This window comes from Barbus barbus (assembly GCF_936440315.1).
Source record: "Barbus barbus genome assembly, chromosome: 35".
Taxonomy (NCBI): Eukaryota; Metazoa; Chordata; class Actinopteri; order Cypriniformes; family Cyprinidae; genus Barbus; species Barbus barbus.
In genome coordinates, this window is record NC_136763.1 from 3,351,034 (window position 1) to 3,373,636 (window position 22,603).

Sequence of the window (22,603 nt, forward strand, 5' to 3'; positions counted from 1 at the left end):
ATAAAAAATAATTCCAAACAGCCACAGCACTGTTCTGCGTCTCTGAGCAACATGATGGTGTTTCGTTCCTGAATGAATCAACCAATCAACCGTTTAAATGATTTGGTTCAGTCGCAATGATTCACTTCTTAACAGTGACTTGATGCCACCTACTGGTGGTTTTAATTTCACATTTACAGTATTTTAAAATTTTTCAAATAATTTCAAATATCAGTTTTCATCGTTTTATTAATCAAAACATTATTTATTCATTTGTAACTGCAGATTAAAGCATTCCATGTCCTTCAGAGTTGCATTAAACAGTGGGCAAATATATCTATTCCACTTCAGATGCAGCTTCTGTGTTTCCTCTACATTGCAAAGATGAATTTTGTTGATACTGATTTAATTTGTTTGGTAACAGCCCAAATGTCTTATACTAACGGTCTGATTAAATTGAACTGCCTTAACCCTCTTGGGCATGGAGTTCACCAGAGCTTCACAGGTTGCCACTGGAGTCCTCTTCCACTCCTCCATGACGACATCACGGAGCTGGTGGATGTTAGAGACTTTGCGCTCCTCCACCTTCCATTTGAGCCCCACAGATGCTCAATAGGGTTTAGGTCTGGAGACATGCTTTGCCAGTCCATCACCTTTACCCTCAGCTTCTTTAGCAAGGCAGTGGTCGTCTTTGAGGTGTGTTTAGGGTCATTATCATGTTGGAATACTGCCCTGCGGCCCAATCTGTGCTTCAGTATGTCACAGTACATGTTGGCATTCATGGTTCCCTCAATGAACTGTAGCTCCCCAGTGCCAGCAGCACTCATGCAGCCCTAGACCATGACACTCCCACCACCATGCTTGACTGTAGGCAAGACACACTTGTACTCCTCACCTGGTTGCTGCCACACATGCTTGACACCATCTGAACCAAATAAGTTTATCTTGGTCTCATCAGACCACAGGACATGGTTCCAGTAATCCATGTCCTTAGTCTGCTTGCCTTCAGCAAACTGTTTGCGAGCTTTCTTGTGCATCATCTTTAGAAGAGGCTTCCTTCTGGGACAACAGCCATGCAGACCAATTTGATGCAGTGTGCGGCGTATGGTCTAAGCACTGACAGGCTGACCCCCCACCCCTTCAACCTCTGCAGCAATGCTGGCAGCACTCATACGTCTATTTCCCAAACACAACCTCTGGATATTATGCTGAGCACGTGCGCTCAACTTCTTTGGTCGACCATGGCGAGGCCTGTTCTGAGTGGAACCTGTCCTGTTAAACCGCTGTATGGTCTTGGCCACCGTGCTGCAGCTCAGTTTCAGGGTCTTGGCAATCTTCTTATAGCCTACGCCATCTTTATGTAGAGCAACAATTTTTTTTTTTCAGATCCTCAGAGAGTTCTTTGCCATGAGGTGCCATGTTGAACTTCCAGTGACCAGTATGAGAGAGTGAGAGCGATAAGACCACATTTAACACACCTGCTCCCCATTCACACCTCAGACCTTGTAACACTAACGATGTCACATGACACCGGGGAGAGAAAATGGCTAATTGGGCCCAATTTGGACATTTTCACTTAGGGGTGTACTCACTTTTGTGGCCAGCGGTTTAGGTATTAATGGCTGTATGTTGAGTTATTTTGAGGGGAAATCAAATTTACACTGTTATACAAGCTGTACACTCACTACTTTACATTGTAGAAAAGTGTAATTTTCTTCAGTGTTGTCACATGAAAAGATATAATAAAATATTTACAAAAATGTGAGGGGTGTACTCACTTCTGTGAGATACTGTGATATATATATATATATATATATATATATATATATATATATATATATATATATATATATATATATATATATATATATATATATATATTTTTTTTTAAATGCATCAATATGCTAAAGGAGGCCTTTATTCACCCCCTGAGCTGTGTGAGGCATGATTTAATATGGATGGATGTGCTTTATTTGACTACTTCTGGACTGTTGAACAAAAACACCCACCCCATGCCATTATAAAGCTTGGAAGAGCAAGGAAAATGTTTAATATAACGCCGATTGGATTCATCTGAAAGACGAAAGTCATACACAAATAAGATGCCTTGCGGGTGAGTAAAACATGGGTTAATTTTCATTTTTGAGTGAACTAACCCTTTAAGGTTTTGCAGGATTCTCTGATGAATAGACATTTCAGTTTTGAATAAATTGTTCTTTTGAACTATTTCTTCACATTATAAATGCTTTTACTGTCACTTTTCATCAATAAAACAGATCGTAGTTGACCATTTGCTTGTGTTTCAAAGTCTTTTTAAGCTGATTTAAACAGTCAAGCATTTTAAACCAAGCACATGTGGCTAAAGAGAATTCAATTCGGTACTTGCATGCTGTTTTCTGTGCGCACTCACTCAAAGCGATTGAGCCTTTTGTTTGAGATATCTTAAAAGGACACCTTTTCCTTTCATTTTATTCACTGAGCTGAGTGAATCATTACATTCCTATATTTTACTAGTTTTTGCTGTCGCATCGAAGTAAAGTGTTCTTTAGATAATATGTTATTTAAATAATTTAACAAAGAACCATTTTTTAGCTCATCAGAAAAATTATCCTGATCCCATTCTTTTGAACTAACATGGTTATGATTACATAGCAGGTTTTACAAACAAAATATTGTCATTCAGCTGTCGAATTTCTAGGGGTGGGAGAAAAAAATATATATTCTCCGATGAATAGCGATTCTCTCTTCAACGATTCTGAATATTTCAGAATCGATTCTGAGCTTGTTTTTTCCCCCCACATATGTGTGTGGGCTGTGAGACACGTGCACATTGCTTGACACTGTGTGCTTCCACCCGGCGTGTTTTACTTTAGATATGCTTTAATTTATACCGTTTGGAATGCAGTACTATTAGATGCATGAAACTCGCTCACTGACAGACTTTGACGTGCGCTGTGTTTGTTTGTCTTGAAGCTCGATTGTGACTGCAGTTAAATGCACTTGCATTTTCGAATAATTTTATACGAAAATGACGTACACACAGTCAGTTATGCTTTCAGAGCAGGACAAAACATCTGATATCTCGAAATAGATCTGTGCATTAGTGTGAATGCAGCCTGTTAAAGCTGCCAATGTCTATGATCTCATCAGTAATAATCAAACGGCAATAATGCTGAGGAAAAAAAGGAAAAACCCATACCTATTGTCTGTAAACTTTTGGATACTTAAAGAACACTTATTTTCTAAAGTGAAGTGACATACGGCCAATTATGGTGACCCATACTTGGAATTCGTGCTCTGCATTTAACCCATCCAACGTGCACACACACAGCAGTGAACACACACACACACCGTGAACACACACCCGGAGCAGTGTGTGTTTAAATAAGAAACTGTTTTAAAAAGTAGCCTGCTTATATAATAAAAAAAATAAAGTAAATTTTGCACAAAATAAATTTATTTAAAATGTATATGAAAATGTAGTCGTGCAGTAATATTGAAAACTGAGAATGTGACACATCGTGATATTGAGTTGATAATGATAATCGACTCAATTGAATTGACTCGTGAAACCAAGATTCACACCCCTACTTTTAAGATGGCACTACTGACACAGAGATTCCAACTATAAACAAAAAGCATAGAAACTCCAATTGTGGCTAAGATGTAAACTTGTAAAGATGTATTTGCACAGCAGAAAAATTAATTGGGGAAAAAAATGTAGATCAAGAATCGTTTTGGAATCGGATCGTGACTCCCAGAATCGGATCGGATCGTGAAGTGCCTGAAGATTCCCACCAATACTGATTTCTAACGTTAATCTCAGTTCCTCACCACCTGCAAAATGCCCAGGTAATCTAAAGCCAATATGAAACTCTTTGCAACCCATACTACTTCTGTATTATGAAGTATTGATTAGTATCCGTCAACACTGCTGAAATCCTCTGGCTGAAACTTAAGCACCCTTGGTGATGTCAGCTAAAATGAAAATAAGGACACGTTGAAAATATGTATTAAAAGCTTCTTTCTTTTCAGATTCTTATTTACAACATTATCTTAATAGGCTGTATATTAACGTATTGTGAGAAAACCGGTAGTTCTATGTGAAATCAGACATTGAGCACCCCCATATAGCCAAAATGGCATGATCATAACACCCCGCAGATATTCAACTGTGAGATTGGGAGTCGAATCAGGCTCCTGCTATCGAAGCATCGAATCGTCGACTATTCGGGGTCACCCCTAAACTGAATGAATGGATATTTCCAAATGATTCAGATTTGTCTCTCTGAATGGGAGTACTGCTTGACAAAAAGTAAACAGCTAAAGGTTTCAAACCATTTCTAGGCAAACAGATGCAGTCCACATCACAAATTATCATGGAGACGAATAAAAGTGTTTATTTATGGTAGAGCCCAGCCGGAATTAATAAATCTATTCCTAGAGCGTGAGGAAAACAGACATTCTGCCGCCAGTGAGAATCTACACGTTCTTAAAGCGCAAACATGCAAGCCTTAATTAAAAGCTATCAGCACCGCACAGAGAGCAGAACATGCATCCATCCATCCTCAGTTCAGAAGCTGGAAAAAAACCTTTTCAGAGTGAAGGGTTACTCATACTCTCTCCACAAGCCTTAAATAGACATACACATGTGAGACAGAGCGTTTATAGTGCTATTGTGTGGCTTTGTAGAAGCAAAGGCTGCTGTTCGTTTCTCACAAACATTCATCAGGCATTATTTCATGTGGGAGTGAGTCTGAACTGAAGGTAGTATCAGTTATAGTGAGATCCAGAAGTGCAATAAAATCTCTCAACACGCCTACTCTTTAACGCCATCTTACATCTCGCAACACTTTGAGTTCAGAACTTCCAATTATGTTTCGCAGATGCTATTTATGTGCATTTGGTGTATGTCAGATACACAAGTAGTTTGATAAAACACCGCAGATTGTTACCAGGGAAACCTTTTATATTAAAATCTACGCTCTTGGAAACAGATAGCCATTATGTTGTGCTAAAAATGTAAAATCACAGAAATCAATCTGCAGCCAGTCAGCTACAATCAATTTTAATAATGCTAATGGTCACAGAGCCTCAAAAGCATGAATCATCTGTACGCGTTAATTCCAATGATAAAATATGTTTGTTTTTGCACCAATGCTGCGTTATATATATGAAATTGGGTTGTAAACGCATTTCATGTTGATTTTGTCTAAATAGATTTGTTTTCCTGAATAAAGGACATATATAAATAAAGAGGTTTGCAGGCCATTTTGCGTCACCTAGCTTAATAGGATCTCCTCCTCAAAATCATAAGCCTGTTTTACTCAAATCATTAATTGAATCTTGACCGGAGCCATTTAATCTGTCCACACTAAACTGAAGCATCTCCACAGAGAGCATGAACAAGATAAGCCAGAGATGTCAAGCGACTTCAATCTACGATATGGCATCGTTCCCAAAACTACACCCACTGGTACAATGTCTTTGTCTGTGGAGAGCGACCAGGGTAATACTGCACGATCTGGACTGGGAAAGATGCTGGTTAATTGAAAGCCCCCCTCCAGTCCTCTCCCTTTACAATGGCCCTGTCTGCTTCAATTCATCTGGCCAGAATGAGATTGTGATTGGAACTGACTAAAGAAAATTACACTAGGTGAGACAAAGGTGCCGGTCTGCCAGAGTGAATCCCGGTAAACAGGACTGGAAGGACTTTTGTCCCTTAGGGAGTATAGAGTAAAAGCTAATCACACTGAAACACGCATTTATTTTTCCTGGAATGGGAAAATGTGGCAGGAACACCCTTCACCTGCAGTTTTTACCTTTAAAAATAAAGGTTCAAAAAGGGAGGTTTTGTAGCAATGCTGTAGAAGAACCATTTTTTTGGTTCCCTAAAGTAGTAAACAACTCTTAAAAGAATAATTGTTATTAGTGTGAACAATTTGTTTTAAATAAACCACTATATAAAAAAAATACAAAACACTTTTATGCAAAGGAAATATTCCATTGATGGTAAAGGTTCTTCTTGGAACCAATGAATGCCAATAAAGAACCTTTACTTTTAGGAATAACACTTACTGCACTGTTATCTCTCTCATTGTGGCAGCCAGGTTTCTTATGTTAATTTATAATTTAACAGTATACACTTTAATCAATCAAGGACGCATTGAATTGATCAAAAGTGACTATGTTACAAAGGATTTCTATGCCAAATACGTAGCGTTCTTTTCGATTCATCAAAAATCATGAAAAAGTAGCAACATTGAGGACAACAAATATTTATGCACCAATCATAAGCATTATTCACCAGTGCACATTATTCCATATGTTTGTCTTTGTAATATTTAACCAAAATAGAACACTAAAAAGTAAATTTTGTGCAATGGAAAGATTCCATGAATGTTGAAGGCTCTTTGTGGAACAACTGATGCCAATAAAGAACCTTTATTTTAGTGTAGTAGCCAGAAGCTTGTTTTCTGTTCATAGCACGTTCATTATATTGCATCTAAAAGTGGTCTGTGATGTAACTTCCTGGGCTGAAGTTTCAGATTCTTGAACCTTGAGTGCAATGGCCCACTTCTCCTACCAACAGCTCTAGGGAGTTAATATGGCACATCATTGAAACTCACCCTGACAAGAGAGCAGTGCTCCCCGGACTGTTTCTTACTCTGAGTATTTGAGCACAGTTCTCAAACACACCTATACAAACCCTCAAAGAAACTCTAAGACACTATCTGCAGTCTTTCATCACATATACATGAACTCTCCGTATGTTTAAAAGCACACATTCACAGTAGCATTTGGTGGGGCTCGATTCAGTCGCTCTGAGCATCATTAGAGAAGATCAGCTCAAAGCGATGCTCTAGTTTATCCACACAGACCCACATCCTCTGGCAGAAGATCAGATACTGACCCTGCAGTCAATATGGGGGGCTTCTGAGAGCCGGAAGGATGGGGGGGGGGGGGGGGGGGGGGCTGGATAGATCACACTACGACCTCAATCTCGAGACAACAGAAGGTGCTGGTATCAAATACTGCTTGCCTCAGAGAATTTGGAACAATGGAAAGAAGGTCCACAAAAGAAGTTCTCATTTTAAAGGCATAGTTCACCCAAAACCGCAATTTTTATAACCGCAAAATTTTTTATCGTCACCCACTTTGAACTAAACACTTTTTTATATTCTGTTACCTTGAAAGGCTTTGTCTTTATAATAGGGAAATTAGTTTGGCTGTAATGCTCAGGCAACTTGCAAAATAATAAAACCAACATGACAAAGAATCATGATTAAAATCGTGAATCATGATATTTAAAAAAAATTTTATTGCCCACCCCTATTTGTATGTTTTTTTTTCTCTCTGATAATAATAAATTAAAAAAAATAAATTAAAAAAAGTAAAAAATAAATAAATAAATAATTGTACAGAAAGCGATGGGGAAAAAACTTCCTTTTTTTTCTTTTCCTCTTTTGTTTTTTTGTGTTCCAACATTATGAGGATTTTTTTTAAATAAGAAAATTAAGTTTCAAGACATGTTTCAAAAGTGACACGAAGTAACTTATAATGAGTGCATAAATGAATAAATTTAATTATCAAGGTGTAGCTAACTCTCTCGCTTTACAGAAGCGAATATTAAGCTTGACATAAATTGGAGCCTCTGACAACAATCATTTTGCAATCCTGATTTCAAATAGGAAGGAAAGATCACACGCCTCCATTAAGAGCTGTTATTAGGATTTTTCTGCAAATGAACATGACAGCTGAAAGCAATCTGGCAGTGTTTCCAGCAGTCATTATGTAAATTAAGAAATACTTCCAGGTTTGTTGTTAACGAATGCAGAAAACGTTACACTTGAAATATAGAAAATGAAACAGAAAAATGAACTCCTAATGGAAATGTAAAAAAAGGCATCAAATTACATAATGAAATTATATAATACTATTATGAACACCTAACGATTCTGAGACATATGTCAGCAGTTGTGCATCACAGCAGTACATTGACACAAAGCTCTGGGATTGTCATGGAAAAGCTGAAAGCAGCAATGGAGGAATATGAAGCTAGTTTGCCAGTGCCTTAATTGGGTTACAATGATTGAGAAAGAGTATTCATTATTCTTCAACAGCTAAAGCTGCAATTTGCATCATTATATCCAATCAAAGCACTTTGTTGAAAAAGCAGAAATGTATATATGCACCAACATATGCTGATTATTATGCTATTGAGCTAGATAGGATCATTCAGCACTGTCTTTAAAAATAGTCAAAATTATGTGAATGCTACTATTTTTCCCACTAAATTGTGTACAATCTAATAACATACACATTTACCACAAGTAAAACATTTCATATTATCGGATATTATCCTACAAGCTTTACAGTCACAAAATAAACTCTTCATTCTTTAGTTTTCCTACCTATACTTCATGCCAGTTCTCATGCTTTGGTCACTTGAAGAAGGGACGCTCTGGACGGAAAGCTGCCCGAGGCTCCTGGCCACCATGGCCACGGCTTTAAACTTGCTTCGGGTACCAGTGCTTGGACTGTTAGCGTTTTGTCGACTGAGCCTGTCATCCGTGCTACGGCTCATGGACCGGTGGTCCGTGCAAACAAACGACACCTGCATCCTGTCTCAGAGGATGCACGGTTATCACAGAGCAAATTCAGCGAAAGAGTGCAAAGTGTCTCCAAGAAAAAAAGCCAAGTCAGCCAGATCCAGATCCTCTGGAGAGCAATTTTAAAAGTTCCTCGGTCTTGCTGGACTGTCTGAGAATATCAGGAGGGCTGATCAAACTGAAGCTTGACTCACTCAACTAGACAGGCAAAAAGCTTATAAAAGATGCCCGCGACTCATTTCAGTGCTTCCCCGACCGGCACATGAAGTTTACAGCTCGATTATCACATGCTCAAGACCACCAGCACAGCTCCTATCTCACATAAGTCCTAATTTATTTCCTTTCTCAGGTTCAGCGGTTTTTTCTTTGCATTCAAATCCTCCGATCAAAGACGCTGCATATGCAACCACACTAACTGGTTTCTTTGTAATCTCAGCTCACTGCTTCGGATCACTTGAGAGTGCCAACACTCGAAGCAGACTTCAAACATAAAGTAACAAACTGACGCAATGGATAAGACGTCTTCTCATGTCTCCTCCTGTGAGCACTGTATCTGACAGCTACTGAGATACCTCAAATGCACTGGCGCTCCTCCTCCTCCTCCTTAGCGGAGATTAAACTTACAAGTGCATTCAGAGCGCAAGACACAAAGAGGCAGAGCATGAGTGAACGAGTACGAGAGGGTGGGAGGAGCAAGCGGCTGAAAGAGAGAGTACAGAAACACGGAATGTGACGGAGAAAGAGAGAGAGGGAGTGTGCGAGGGTTTGCTCTGCGCTGATATTTCTTTAACGTTTGTGCTAATATTTGCTCCACTTATTTGCACCGCTTTTATTGCACATGGCTAAGTTGCAAATGAAATGGATGTTTTACTTTTGAAGTGAAAATCATATTCATTTTCTCCACAGGTTTAGAAATAGCGTACAATACTATTTAAAAGGTTGGGGTCGGTAAGATTTTTATTTGTTTTTATAAGAATTTAGCGTTTTTATTGTTTTATATTTTGTTTTTAGAAGAAATCACCAAGGGCGTGTTTATTTGAGCAAAAACAGTAATATTGTGAAATCTTTGTACAATTTAAAATGGCTGTTTTGTATTTGCATGCGTTTTAAATTTAATTTATTCCGGTGATGCACAGCTGAATTTTCAGCATCATAACTCCAGCCTTCAGAAATCAGTCTAATGTGCTGATTTGCTGCTCAAGAAATACATTTTAGATTATATGTATATTTGTGGAAACCCTGATACATTTGTTTTCTTTGCTGAATATAAAGTTCAGAAGAACAATATAAAAGCTTTTGTCACTTTTGACCATTTTAATGCATTCTTGCTGAATAGAAGTATTCATTTCTTCTTCTTCAAAAAAAGTCTTTCAAGAATGCACTGCTATGAGATGCGTTGTTATGTAATAACACATTCTTCTGTAAAAGTCAATTGCAGAACTTTCGGTTAAAAAAAACCCAAAAAACAATTACAATACCCACAATCCCAAAGAGAGGTCTGCCAATCAGAAAAGTCAATGAAACCAAAATCTGAGCAAAAGAGCTCAGAAGTGAGCAGCCATTCCCATAAAGCATTGCAAATTATGTATTTAAGGCACTCTGAGTGCATATATTTTGCAAAAAACTTCCAATAATAATTTATTCTAGTCAGTTCTTTTCTCCTGCACTGGCATTTTTGATCAATTCTATACGATTATTTGTTAAATACACAGTATTATATTTATCTTTTGCTGAGTTTGAAGTAATTTAATTGCGAATCATCTGGCTTATTTAAAAATCTATTTGAATGCCTATGGAGAAAATGAATAGCGAAAATACCAGAACTAACTCTGTTACAGCGAGTGCTCACTGTTGCACTATATTGCATATGTACACTTCTTGCTATGTCAGTAGAATTCTCTAAATAGAAACTATAGATCGAGAATAAGACAGAAGATTGAGAGCAAGAGGTTTATTTGTACAGCTTGTAGCTGATGCCACCGTCGCGCCTAGTGCATTATTAGGTCTTCACTCTGACTTCAAGCTGTTGAATATTATCAAAAGAATAAAAGAGCAGAGTGCTGGGGCAAGCAAAAACTATTTCACCCAGTGCACGGCAGGATCTTTCATACATGCATGCAGTGCAGGCATGTGTAAAATATTCATTACGCAACTTGATCTGTCTGAATGTGCATCAAAGCCAGAGGAGGCTGAAGCACATTACAATGCAACCGCTAAATCGTTAGAGCTCACATGCCTGCCTTCCTGTCAGCTGTGAGATGCACACGGGGGAATGTGTTAGCCCAACTATTACCTTCAATTCACGACAGCTCTCTTAACCCTTTAATATTTACTGAATATTTCATGCATCATGAAACTTTCGTAAACGTGGCTCAGTTGACCAATTATGTCAGTATCAGCAGAGTATGTGATGTGGTAAAGACAGGAAGCACACAGCAGCAACCAATTAGCTGTGTTATGGAAATCAATGCAGGCAGGAACGACATGGGGAAGCTGGAAAACAATATTGGCAGAACAAGGAAATTTTGTGGTAATTGGGAGTGGGCACAGGACTAGACAAAGAGCATGCTGATGGTGCACACTTTTACAGAAATAAAATAATGAAACGTATCTGTTGAAGATCTGCTAACTTTCTGCCAACAGTGAGTGAACTGAGAAAAATCCCCAGCCACATATAGTTCTTACTGAACATTAAACTGTACTTTGGATTGTTTTTAATTACAATTAAATGCATGACAACTAGGCCATTTATTTATCTCTCAGCATTATATGAATCTGTCTCCAACTTTCAAGTGAAACTGTACAGTATGTCACAAAAACACCTCATATTTCTTTTTTGGTGGCTTAATGCCAATAATTGTGTCACCATATGGAGGGACTGTTCTCCAAAAAATGACAAATCTGAAATGATTTACTCGCATTCATGTTGTTCCACCCAGTAAAACAAAAAGATGAGATTCTAAAGGTGAAGCATGTTTTTGCTCAAACTGTGAAAGTCAAGGGGGTCAGAAAAATTATACACATTATTGTACAGATTAAAAACAAAAATAATAATAATTTTATGGTTGAACTGTGTCTTTAAAAATACATCATCATAAGTTTTGTCTAAGATGCTTAATGAATTTTCCAAAAAAATAAATAAAAGGTGGAAAAAGCCCAAATACAACTGATCCATTTCTGATCCAAAATATCATATTTTATGTTCCACAGAAGAAAGTTAGTTGAACAGTTTGGAATAACACAATTTTCATTTTAAAAGGGAACAATCCTTTTAACTCTCCCATGTCTCTGACATAAGTGAGGATTAGACTAGCTTTTTTACAATCCGACTTAACCATGTAATGTTCCAAATCCTAATGAACAACTTTTTGCTTAATTTTAATTATGGACCCTGCCACTTAACCTTAGTCCTTTTGCAAGATAATTAAGAACACAGATGCGCAAATGATGGTAGACAGGTATATCTCCTTCCACAGACCACAGAACTGTCCATAATTGTCCGTTACAATCATTCCAGACTCTTGACTGAATTGAAAGGGATTTTTTTTTTTTTTAAATCAAACATCTATACTGCTTAGAGGGAGACTTCTTCTGTATCCATGGCTTTTTAGGTCTCCAGTTAAACGGTGAAGGTTGGGGGGGCGTGGGCAGCAGGCAGTAGGAGACTCACGTGCCACACTTGTTCAAATTCAGCCGTCAATTCCATCACCCGTACGCAACCCTGGAAAATGAAAAACTCAAGTGGAGCGAGAGGCTTTGTCTGTGTCTGCTCCTCTTAAGATCAAACAGTGGGGTCACCAAACTTGTGGAAACTAAATGCACAAAGTGATTTTTAAACTCAATAAACCAGCGTTTCTCAACCAAAGCTGTATGAGTTCCTTTAGTAGTCTGTAGAATCATTACAAAAACGTTAAAATGTTAAAACATTTTTATTACTATTAATCAAACTGTCACTGTATTTTATTGTTATTGACACTAATATAATTATCAAAACCAGTACTGTGTGTGTTTTTTTTTTTTTTTGTGAACAGCTCTTTTGAAGAAACAAAGCAGCCTCTATGGTCAGGTTAGCCTGTCGTGAATATTACTATACCGAATTATAATATGATATGATATGGACATGACTGTGATGAGTTTAGTAGACAATTTTAAGTAGGCCTATGCATATTTACTTTTTTTTTTAAAGATTTATTTTTGGAATTTTTGCCTTTATTAGGATAGGACAATATTTCAGACAGGAAGCGAGGTGGGAGAGATAGAGGGGGGACGGGATCCGGAAAGGTCTGTGAGCTGGGATTCGACTTGGGACACCCGAATCACAATGGCACTATATGATAAAACTATTTCTGGGGTAATATATCGCCAAAAAAAAAAAAAGTTATCAAGACCTGCTTGATGGACCATCTACCAGTGGATCTGACACACCAGAAACTAAGAACAATGGATAACACAAAAACACTGTAGGTGGGGGGTCCACGAGGATGGTTTGCGATATTAGAGGGATCCAGTACTCATAAAAAGTTGAGAACCACTGCAATAAACCATTTATTTACTGAGCCTGACTTCAAAAGTGCCTTATATCTGGGATACACACATATGAAAGTCGATGCCGGGATCCGCCATGCTTCAGAGCGCTAGGAGCCATGACACAATACAACATGTAGCATATCAGGCCCAACAAGTCGAGGGGCCTGGTTCACTTACATTGTGTATCTGCACGTACAGCATCATGGTGAAACCCACACCACTGTCACAGAACCCTCCGCAGATGAGCAGAGCCATCTGGGAAGCGGCTTGCTTTAAGTCCTTGTATTTTGACCTGTGTGTGGATTCTAGTTGCCAAGTAACAAACGATTCATAACCATCATGCCTCAGTAAGCACATCGATTCATCAGGCTGGCTGATATTGGTTCATGATTTGGTAAAACGTGATAGAGGGAGATCAGTGAAAGTGTGTGACGTGCAGAACAGAAGTCGGCGATGAAGCAATGCCGAGAGCTTGATCAATACAAGATAGAACTGATGTATAGTGCCATTTCACCGATTTAGAAACCTGTAAGTCTTCTTCCCACACCAACTGGTCACAGTCCTTGTGAATTTGAGAAGGCGGATAAGCAATCTCTATGGCAACTGAAGTTTTCATACACACAGTGTCCAAGGAAGACTTTCTGGGCCAGATTCTCTGGTTATTCTTAATCTAGGTGTGTGAAAAGGCCATAGCTCAGAAACACAACAGTTTGGTCTTGCTGCAAGGTTAGCATGTTTTCCAGAATATCTTAACATCCTTATTATAATGTCTTTCTGTTGCACTGTGGAGCTTCTGTCACTACAACAAATTCCTTGTATGTGTAAACATACTTGACCAATAAAGCTCATTCTGATTCTGAAGAGACACATTTATTGAGAATGGGAACAAAAAAAAAAAAAAAAAAAACTTGTTTTCAGAGAAATAAAAGAAAATTTAACAAGAAAAATAGAAAAGATTTGTTTTCTCATTTTAAGCTCATTTTCTAATTTTTCTCTGAAAACAACACTTAATATATATAATCATTTTCGTTATCAGGATGTTAACTGGAAAACAAGACGTTAATACTGATTGAGAATTTTTTTTTTTTTTTTTTTTTTGTATTATGCCACAAATATTATTGCAGTAAAAGTGTATACAGTACACACTATATGGACAAAAATCCTTTATAATGAGCAAAAACATCCTTTAATGTCTGGAAAATACCTAAATGTAAATGTACCATCCAGTCTTACTGCCAATCCATATGATCCATTCCTGGACCAATCAGTATCTGTTGACACGCAATAAAACACCAAGACATCAAACGTGCAATCAATACTGTGAAGATGAGAGAGGTTACAATCAAACTACTGCTTCTGTGGAAGACATTAATACAGCCACCGATAATGATTTTCATCCTCATGGTTGGCTAAACCGTGTCCAGTGAACCTCTAAAATGGCAGAAAACAAATTGATTTCTGATTAGGGCCAAAAAGAAACAGCTGAACAAAACTAAGAAAATGTAGGAACAATTACAAAGCCCATTAACAAAAAAAAAAAAAATGAAGGATCCAAAATCAAGGATCTGTGTGTCATTTTGTTGAACCTGCCTGTAATTGGATGCTTTGGTGCGACACTGACATATTCCCTGATGGAGTATTCCAATATCCCGCACACACTTGATTCTCCGGAGAGACCTGGAGATGCAGGCTTGCCAGTTGTTGGCAAGCAATACCACGTATCAAAACACACCAACGAACACACACGCTGACTCTTGTGAACTGAAAACGCTATTATGCAAATCATGCTAATCGCGCTTAACTAACAGCTGCTACACACACAGCTGTGCTGCACACCCCTGTGATGGAGAGAACACATTAAAGCAGCTTATCTGTGCAGAGAAAGACCAGAGCTCAACAATAAGTAGAGACCAGTGAGTGTTTCAGAATTTCAGGCCAATTGACAGAACCATGTTGCAGATGCAGATTATATTTCCTGTAAAACGAAACATATGATTTCTGTTATGTATTGAACGTTGTTGATGTGAACTCTGCTGATGTTAATATGTCACCAAGGTAGTGCTATTGAGCTGCTAATAGATAAAGCTGTCTATACAAAAATTACTTGTAATAGAGTTCTCAGTTAGACTTAGTTAAAAATAAAGTATTTTCCAGTAAAAGTGTATTTTCACATTAAAATTAAATGTATAATTTCCATATAATTTTTGCTAATGGAAAGGTAATTATGTCATTTTATATTTATAATCATATATATATATATATATATATATATATATATATATATATATATATATATATATATATATATATATATATATATATATATATATATATATATATATACACACACACACACACACACACACACACACACACACACACACACACACACACACACACACACACTGAAAGATGAAACCTGTGCTGACCAGCTTGACCCCATCTTCACACAGATCTTCAATAGATCACTGGAGCTGTGTGAAGTCCCCTCATGCTTCAAATGCTCCACCATCATCCCCGTCCCAAAGAAACCCAAAATTACTGGACTTAATGACTACAGACCTGTGGCTCTAACGTCTGTGGCCATGAAATCATTTGAAAGACTGGTTTTGGCTTATCTGAAGGACATCACTGGACCCTTACTGGACCCCCTGCAGTTTGCCTACAGAGCAAACAGGTCTGTGGATGATGCAGTCAACATGGGACTGCACTTCATCCTGCAGCATCTGGACAGACCAGGGACTTATGTGAGGATCCTGTTCGTAGACTTCAGCTCCGCTTTTAACACCATCATCACGGAAACCCTTCAGAATAAACTGACACAGCTCTCAGTCCCCACCTCCGTCTGTCAGTGGATCAACAGCTTCCTGACAGATAGACAGCAGTTAGTGAGGCTGGGAAAATACACATCCAGCACCTGCACCACCAGCACCGGAGCTCCTCAGGGCTGCGTACTCTCCCCACTGCTCTTCTCCCTCTACACGAATGACTGCACATCTAAAGACCCCTCTGTCAAACTCCTGAAGTTTGAAGATGACACCACACTGATCGGCCTGAGGAAGTTCAACCTGCCACAGTGTTCACTGCTGTCTGTGTGCACTTGGATGGGTTAAATGCAGAGCACAAATTCCAAGTATGGCAACACGTCACTTTCACTTTCAAAAAAAATGACTGGATTTGGATTAGGATTATATGGTTGGACGACAGTTGAGCTGTGGTCTAAACTAGAAAAGGGTCTCACATAGACCCTTTCTCATATCAACCACATCCAAATCTAATTCCTGTAAGTGGAGTTTGTTCCATTCAAACACTGATTGACAAAGATGTACATCAACTTAATTGTATTTAAACTGGACTGTTTCTTCATAATCCTTTTGTGCTGGTCTCCCTAAATGCAACGATGATACAGCAATAACAAAAACCTTTCTGACAAAGATAGCTGTCCTTTCACTTCTTAGATGTGAGTTAGTCAGTTAGTCACTGATCTTAAGATCAAAGCAGCTTTCCTTAAGCAAAAGCTTTTCTATTACACACCCCATCTATCTCAACAAACTCACATCATCAGCAGGGACAGACTGCAGTTCAGGTCAGACCCGGACACAGTAACATGACAACTGTCACTTCAGATTCACTTCCATGTCTCTGCTTCAACCGGAAAATACCTGATTCCTGAACATACTAGCCCCTTTCACACATACAGACTTTACTGGAAAATTACCAGTAAATTGTGGTAAAGAGATCATGGGTGAACAGGACATTTTCAAAAATACCAGTAAACACTCAATTCCATTCATCTCTGCGTATATTTGTGTCTGAAATGACACAAGCGCGATACTGTGTCAAAATGCATGTCTCTGAACTTGTAAACACGGTTGCTTATGGTTTAGGTGAAGGTAAACTCAAGAAAGTAAAAGGATAGTATTGGTTCACAGCAGTTTAATGTTCCTGAGGCTTTCTGTGTCGTGAATGTTAATCAAACAACAAACCACAGAGAAAAAAAATCACTTTTGTAGCTTTACAGATTTATTAGATTTAAATTTATACAGTGAAGTATTTCATTATTCCATTATTCCATTTCTGTACCTGAATACTGTTAGACTTACCTGAAGAATATAAAGCACTGTTTATTTAATTTGTATAATTTTTCTATTATATTTATCTATGTTTGTAATTTGCTTATTTTCTATGCTGATTTATTCACCTACAAAATCACCCCAATCATTGATTATTTTTTCCAAATAGAGCTGTTCAAGTCATCTGGTGATTTATTTTATTTTATTTTTATTTATTTTTTTTAATCGCAATATATATATTTTTTCAATATCATGCAGCCCTACTGTATAGTTCGGTCTGAAATGGTGTAATACAATGTCTCTAGGCATATTACTGCTACATGTGGACACGTTAATGCTACTACATGTTACTATACTATTGTTTTGCACAAGTCAATATGGCACACTCGCACATACAGATGTACATAGTCTATATTTCTATACCTACAACATAGCTGTACTTTTATTATGTTTGTTTTTATGTATATGTCTGTTTTTATTTTTACATAGTTTGCACTCGTTTTGGAATTCAATGTGGACAGCAAAGAAAGAATTTCATTGTACAGGGAAATTTACTTCTACAGTATTTGTTTTTTTTTTGTGCATACCATGGAAGTCGTGGCCTAATGGTTAGAGAGTCGGACTCGTAATCCAAAGGTTGCGGGTTCGAGTCTCGGGCCGGCAGGGATTGTAGGTGGGGGGAGTGAATGTCCAGCGCTCTCTCCACCATCAATACCACGACTGAGGTGCCCTTGAGCAAGGCACCGAACCCCCAACTGCTCCCCGGGCGCCGCAACATAAATGGCTGCCCACTGCTCCGGGTGTGTGTTCACGGTGTGTGTGTGTGTGTTCACTGCTGTGTGTGTGCACGTTGGATGGGTTAAATGCAGAGCACGAATTCTGAGTATGGGTCACCATACTTGGCAGTATGTCACTTCACTTCACTGGAAGCCAATGGCTATCGTCTATTTGGTTACCCACATTCTTCAAAATATCTTCTTTTGTGTTCCTTAGGATAGAAAAAGTAATACAGCCTCATTTTGCATGCTATTTTAAAACAACTGTAGGCAATGAACTGTGAAACCTGTGCAATATGCTCCAAAAAGTATGCTTGTTTTGCTAACATGGTTAACATCAATTAAAACTAAAACCATAAAAAATGCATTACTTGGGGAAAATAATGAACTGAAATGAAACAAAATATTTTAAAAATTAAACAATTTAATTCAGTTTCTCATTCTCATTAAAAATGGACAAAAACAACAAAATGATAACATCTGAAATGTAATAAGCAGCATTTGTAGATGAACGTACATGAAGGACATTGAATTGACAGTCACACAGGCTATGAAAACAATTCATGAAAATAAATAAATCTAATTCAAGATACTAAAATAACACAGATTCGTAGTATAGATAATTAAAGGTCTTACAGACAAATCCCAGTCCCTCTTCTCTCTTAGTCTTTATCATGCTCACTTCACTCTAATGTAAAACTGCAAACTCCATTCTCTAATGTCACCGTCTCAGCGGCTTCTTGCTTTAATTAAGAGCTCAACTCCAGCTTATCTTAAAAATCTACTGAGTTCCCTCAAACACTGCACTGACAACACAATATCCTCGTGTGAAGAGACCGTTACGGGTATTATTGCTCGGTGAAAATCACATCATAAGAAGTTCATATTCAGAGCGATCAAGGGAATATGACTCCCTACGCGCTTATGAAAAGTGAAGATGGGATTAACGGGGACATTAACAACCTCACGCAAGAGCATTAACAGCAACAAGCATTAACATCCACAAATTAAGCGTCATTTTCACAGGTGGCCCATAATGGCTCACTTACAGACCTGATCCATCATTATTAAACCCGCTGAAATTGCTAGACTGACATGTCCAGGAAGTATACGATGATTGCCTGTGATGAGGGGCTGAATTTCCTACGCAACACTTTTTATGTCCTCTGGAGAGGCAGGGTTTCACAATTTTGCTGGAGGGCTTCACTCAATCACCTGACAGGTGGAGAGTCTGACAGCAGCCAGCCGAATCCTGACCACATAACCGGACTCTCAGCAGTCAACTCTAAAACTGACACGCAAAATCTGTGCTGAGCGAAAACTTCCCGAGATCCACACACACACACGCAGAGGTCTTGTACTTTCATTCCATCTAAATGGAGAATTGAGCGCTTTGCAAATCAATAGTTTTTGTGTCTTATAACAAGGCACTGAGGGATCACTGCAGCGAACAATGCTGTGAAGAGACAATCAGTGCTCAATCTCAAAATCCACTAAAGCACGCATGAGGAAAATGGGAGATCAGAGGTATAGTTAGACAGAATTCCCTCTGGGTTTGTTCAGGAACACTGAAACGACGTTACATCAACGGGCTCGTTTTATTCAGAACAACGTTTCTGACTGCCTCAATATGTGAAAACATTAAATCCTAGGAAAGCTAATCATTACTAGCATTACAGCACTATCAATCATACACAAGACCTGCATAAACTCTTAAAGGGATAGTTCACTCAAAAATTAAACTTGTCGTCACCCTCAAGTTGTTCCAAACCTGAATGAGTTTCTGTCTTTTGCTGAACACAAAAAAGGGTTACACTTTATTTTAAGGTGTCCTTATTACAGTGTAATTATACATTTTAGTACTGAGTGATAATTAACTACATGTACTTACTATATGGTTAGGGTTAGTATTAGGGTTACTTGCATGTAATTATGTATAATTTATTATTATTATTATTATTATTATAACAGCAAGCACATGTAACACGTGGAACAAGGACACCTTAAAAATATATTTTGAAGAATGTTGGGAACCAAACAGTTGATGGTAGACATTGGCTTTCATAGTATTTCATAGTGAACTTCTTTTAACTTGAGCAACGCTTTTTTATAATGCCGTTTCATGCATGAGACACTGCAAGAGTGAAACAGTCAAACGCGTCCATGTTGACATAGAAAAAACAATGGAAAAGCAGCGCAACTGAATAAAACAAACCTGTGAAGAACTACTACTGTATGTCTGATATTTCATGTTTGCATCATGGTGACAGGCTGAAAGCTGTTCATGGTTTTCACAGAACATTTATTGTTAATAGTCTACTGGTGTTATACCTTCAGAAGTCAGAAAGAGCTTTATTACCAAGTACGTTTACACACAAGGAATTTGATTTGGTGACATTCACATCATGTTGACAACTTCATGTGTGCTGCACTTGGAACAAAAGTTTCTTTAACTAGAGGGTTAATAAAGAAAAAGTTACTTGAATCGTTGTAGTTACATTAAGTTGAATAGTTAAAAATCGTAAAAAAAAAAAAACAGATTCTATTTTTAAAAAGGAGCCATTTAAAATGAGAGAAGCAAGCTAGAGTAATTAAAAAAAAAAAAAGAGAGAGCAAGACTACAGGGTACAATGCAGAACTAATCAATCCCAGTTTGATTATTTTGCTGGCTCAGATAATACAGATTCATTCATTTACCAGTAAGAATAAAAACATAGCACATGTGCTCATTAAAAACCAACCAGAGTGCATAATGATCAATAAGGCAACTAATAACAATCACAAACTGCAAACACAGCATTTATATCCACACAACTGCATAACACAATTATATAAATCTGCACACATGATCCTCACACAAGCTTGACTTTGAGTCAATTCACACCACCATCTGGTGGCTCACAAAAGAAGTGCACAACAGCTTCACACACTATTTGGAATTATAGCTTATGTTGACAAACAACAGGCTGTTCCAGTAAGCCATAAACATCTCTGGCATTGCAGAACTATGTTAAGAGCATGTCAGGAATTGATTTACTTCATTTCTCAAAAGAGCATGTCTATATTCAATAGTTTATTTTTATTATTCAATCACTCTGAGAAATCTGAGCGGCTCTGCTTCACAGACGTCACACTAACACCACATGACATCCATCAACGTCCTGAAGTGATGGATGGGAGAAAGCTGATCTTGGTCTGAGAGAGTCTGCTGTCATGTCTTCAGTCTCCACAGAACTGGATCTCCACCTCGTGTTCAAATCTGGTAATTACAACTATGCAATGCAACATAGCTGTCACATTAAGACTCGTTTCATTTGTAAATGATTTCAGAAGGTCATTACGTGGAGTCATAATGGAAGAGTGAATGGCTGTGAAACTATTAGCTCTGACCATAAGACTGCATCTGTGGTCATGAACAGTTATTCACTACAACTGAAACAGAAAAAACAATATGTGCATAGGAATTGTGTTAAGTTTCACAAATTGGATAATGCCATGTTGTTGTAAATTTCAATGAAACATACACTTTGCGAAGGAAACGGCAGTTGTCAATTAAAAGTCACATGATCCTTCCAGTGCAAAAGCAACTATAAATGGTTAAACAGAAAAAAAAGGAAAAAAAATATATAATCCAACATGCAAATATTACAATAACTGCTATTCTATTAATGCAAGTCAAAAAATAGTTTATCTAAGATTAAATTTATCTTTTAAAAATTTGGATTTATGAATAAAATAAATAAATGAATTAAAGTCGGCATGAAACGGAAGTTGCGATTGTCTTTTCTTCACTACTGTGACGTCTATCCGAGTGAAACTGCATCTGAAATGAAAGGGCGGGACTTGATTTCATCCTTCTGGAATTGATTGGATCGTTGGAAGTTGGGGCATTACTAGCAAAATGGAGGCAGATCTGAAATGCCAGTTTGCAGATAGTGGTGGGGATTTCTCGCCATTGGATTCACTGCCGACACCCAAGCATGGATAAATGAGTTATTTATTAGGGATGACGACCACGATCAACGGCACAAAACATGCCTAAACAGCGAGAGAGAGAGAGAGAGAGAGAGAGAGAGAGAGAGAGAGAGAGAGAGAGAGAGAGAGAGAGAGAGAGAGAGAGAGAGAGAGAGACTGCCTGAATGACTGAGCGAGTCCTCCAACAGGTTAAGTCATATTTATGAAACAAATTAGTTTGCGACATCCTAAGAGTAATGTTATCATAATATCCTAATATCTTTTCAGTGTTCAGTACTCCCTCATGACTGGAGTCAGTGCTATAAAGTGAAGCATCAGCTTCAGATGTCCCCCCATCGTTTATCCCAGCGTTTACCCCTCACATCACTAGCTCCACCCTTGAGCCATCGCTCATGACCGGTAGAGAAGATGAGTCGTTTTGAGGGGGGGTTAACATTTTTGAGGGCACATGAATTTTAAAAAAATAATGAAGTGCACAGATAAATTATTTATAATAAACACTACAGTATTCCGTCAATAAATAAGAAGAGTCAATTTTGATTTCATGCCGACTTGAGAATATGTTCGATTAAATTTCTCTTGGACACACTTTAAACATACTATGAATGGAAAGGAAAGGAAACTGGAGTTTGAAACGCAACAGCTGATAGTTTGGTGGTTT

The 22,603-nt window shown here is 37.9% G+C and overlaps 1 protein-coding gene across 2 annotated transcripts in view; it reads right to left on the reverse strand.

Annotated features, from left to right (window-relative positions):
- The window catches only part of LOC306855134 (voltage-gated potassium channel subunit beta-2-like), a gene marked incomplete at its 5' end in the record, with an annotated part of 108,353 nt that overhangs the window by 32,493 nt on the left and 53,257 nt on the right, over positions 1-22,603 (reverse strand). Inside the window, one exon of one of the 2 annotated variants that reach the window (XM_079393584.1) lies at positions 8,394-8,602. The exons of the other annotated variant lie outside the window; for it this stretch is intronic. Coding sequence (XP_079249710.1) covers positions 8,394-8,602 — 209 coding nt within the window. Of the gene's footprint in view, positions 1-8,393; positions 8,603-22,603 lie in introns of those variants that run through there. 2 annotated transcript variants of the gene reach the window in all.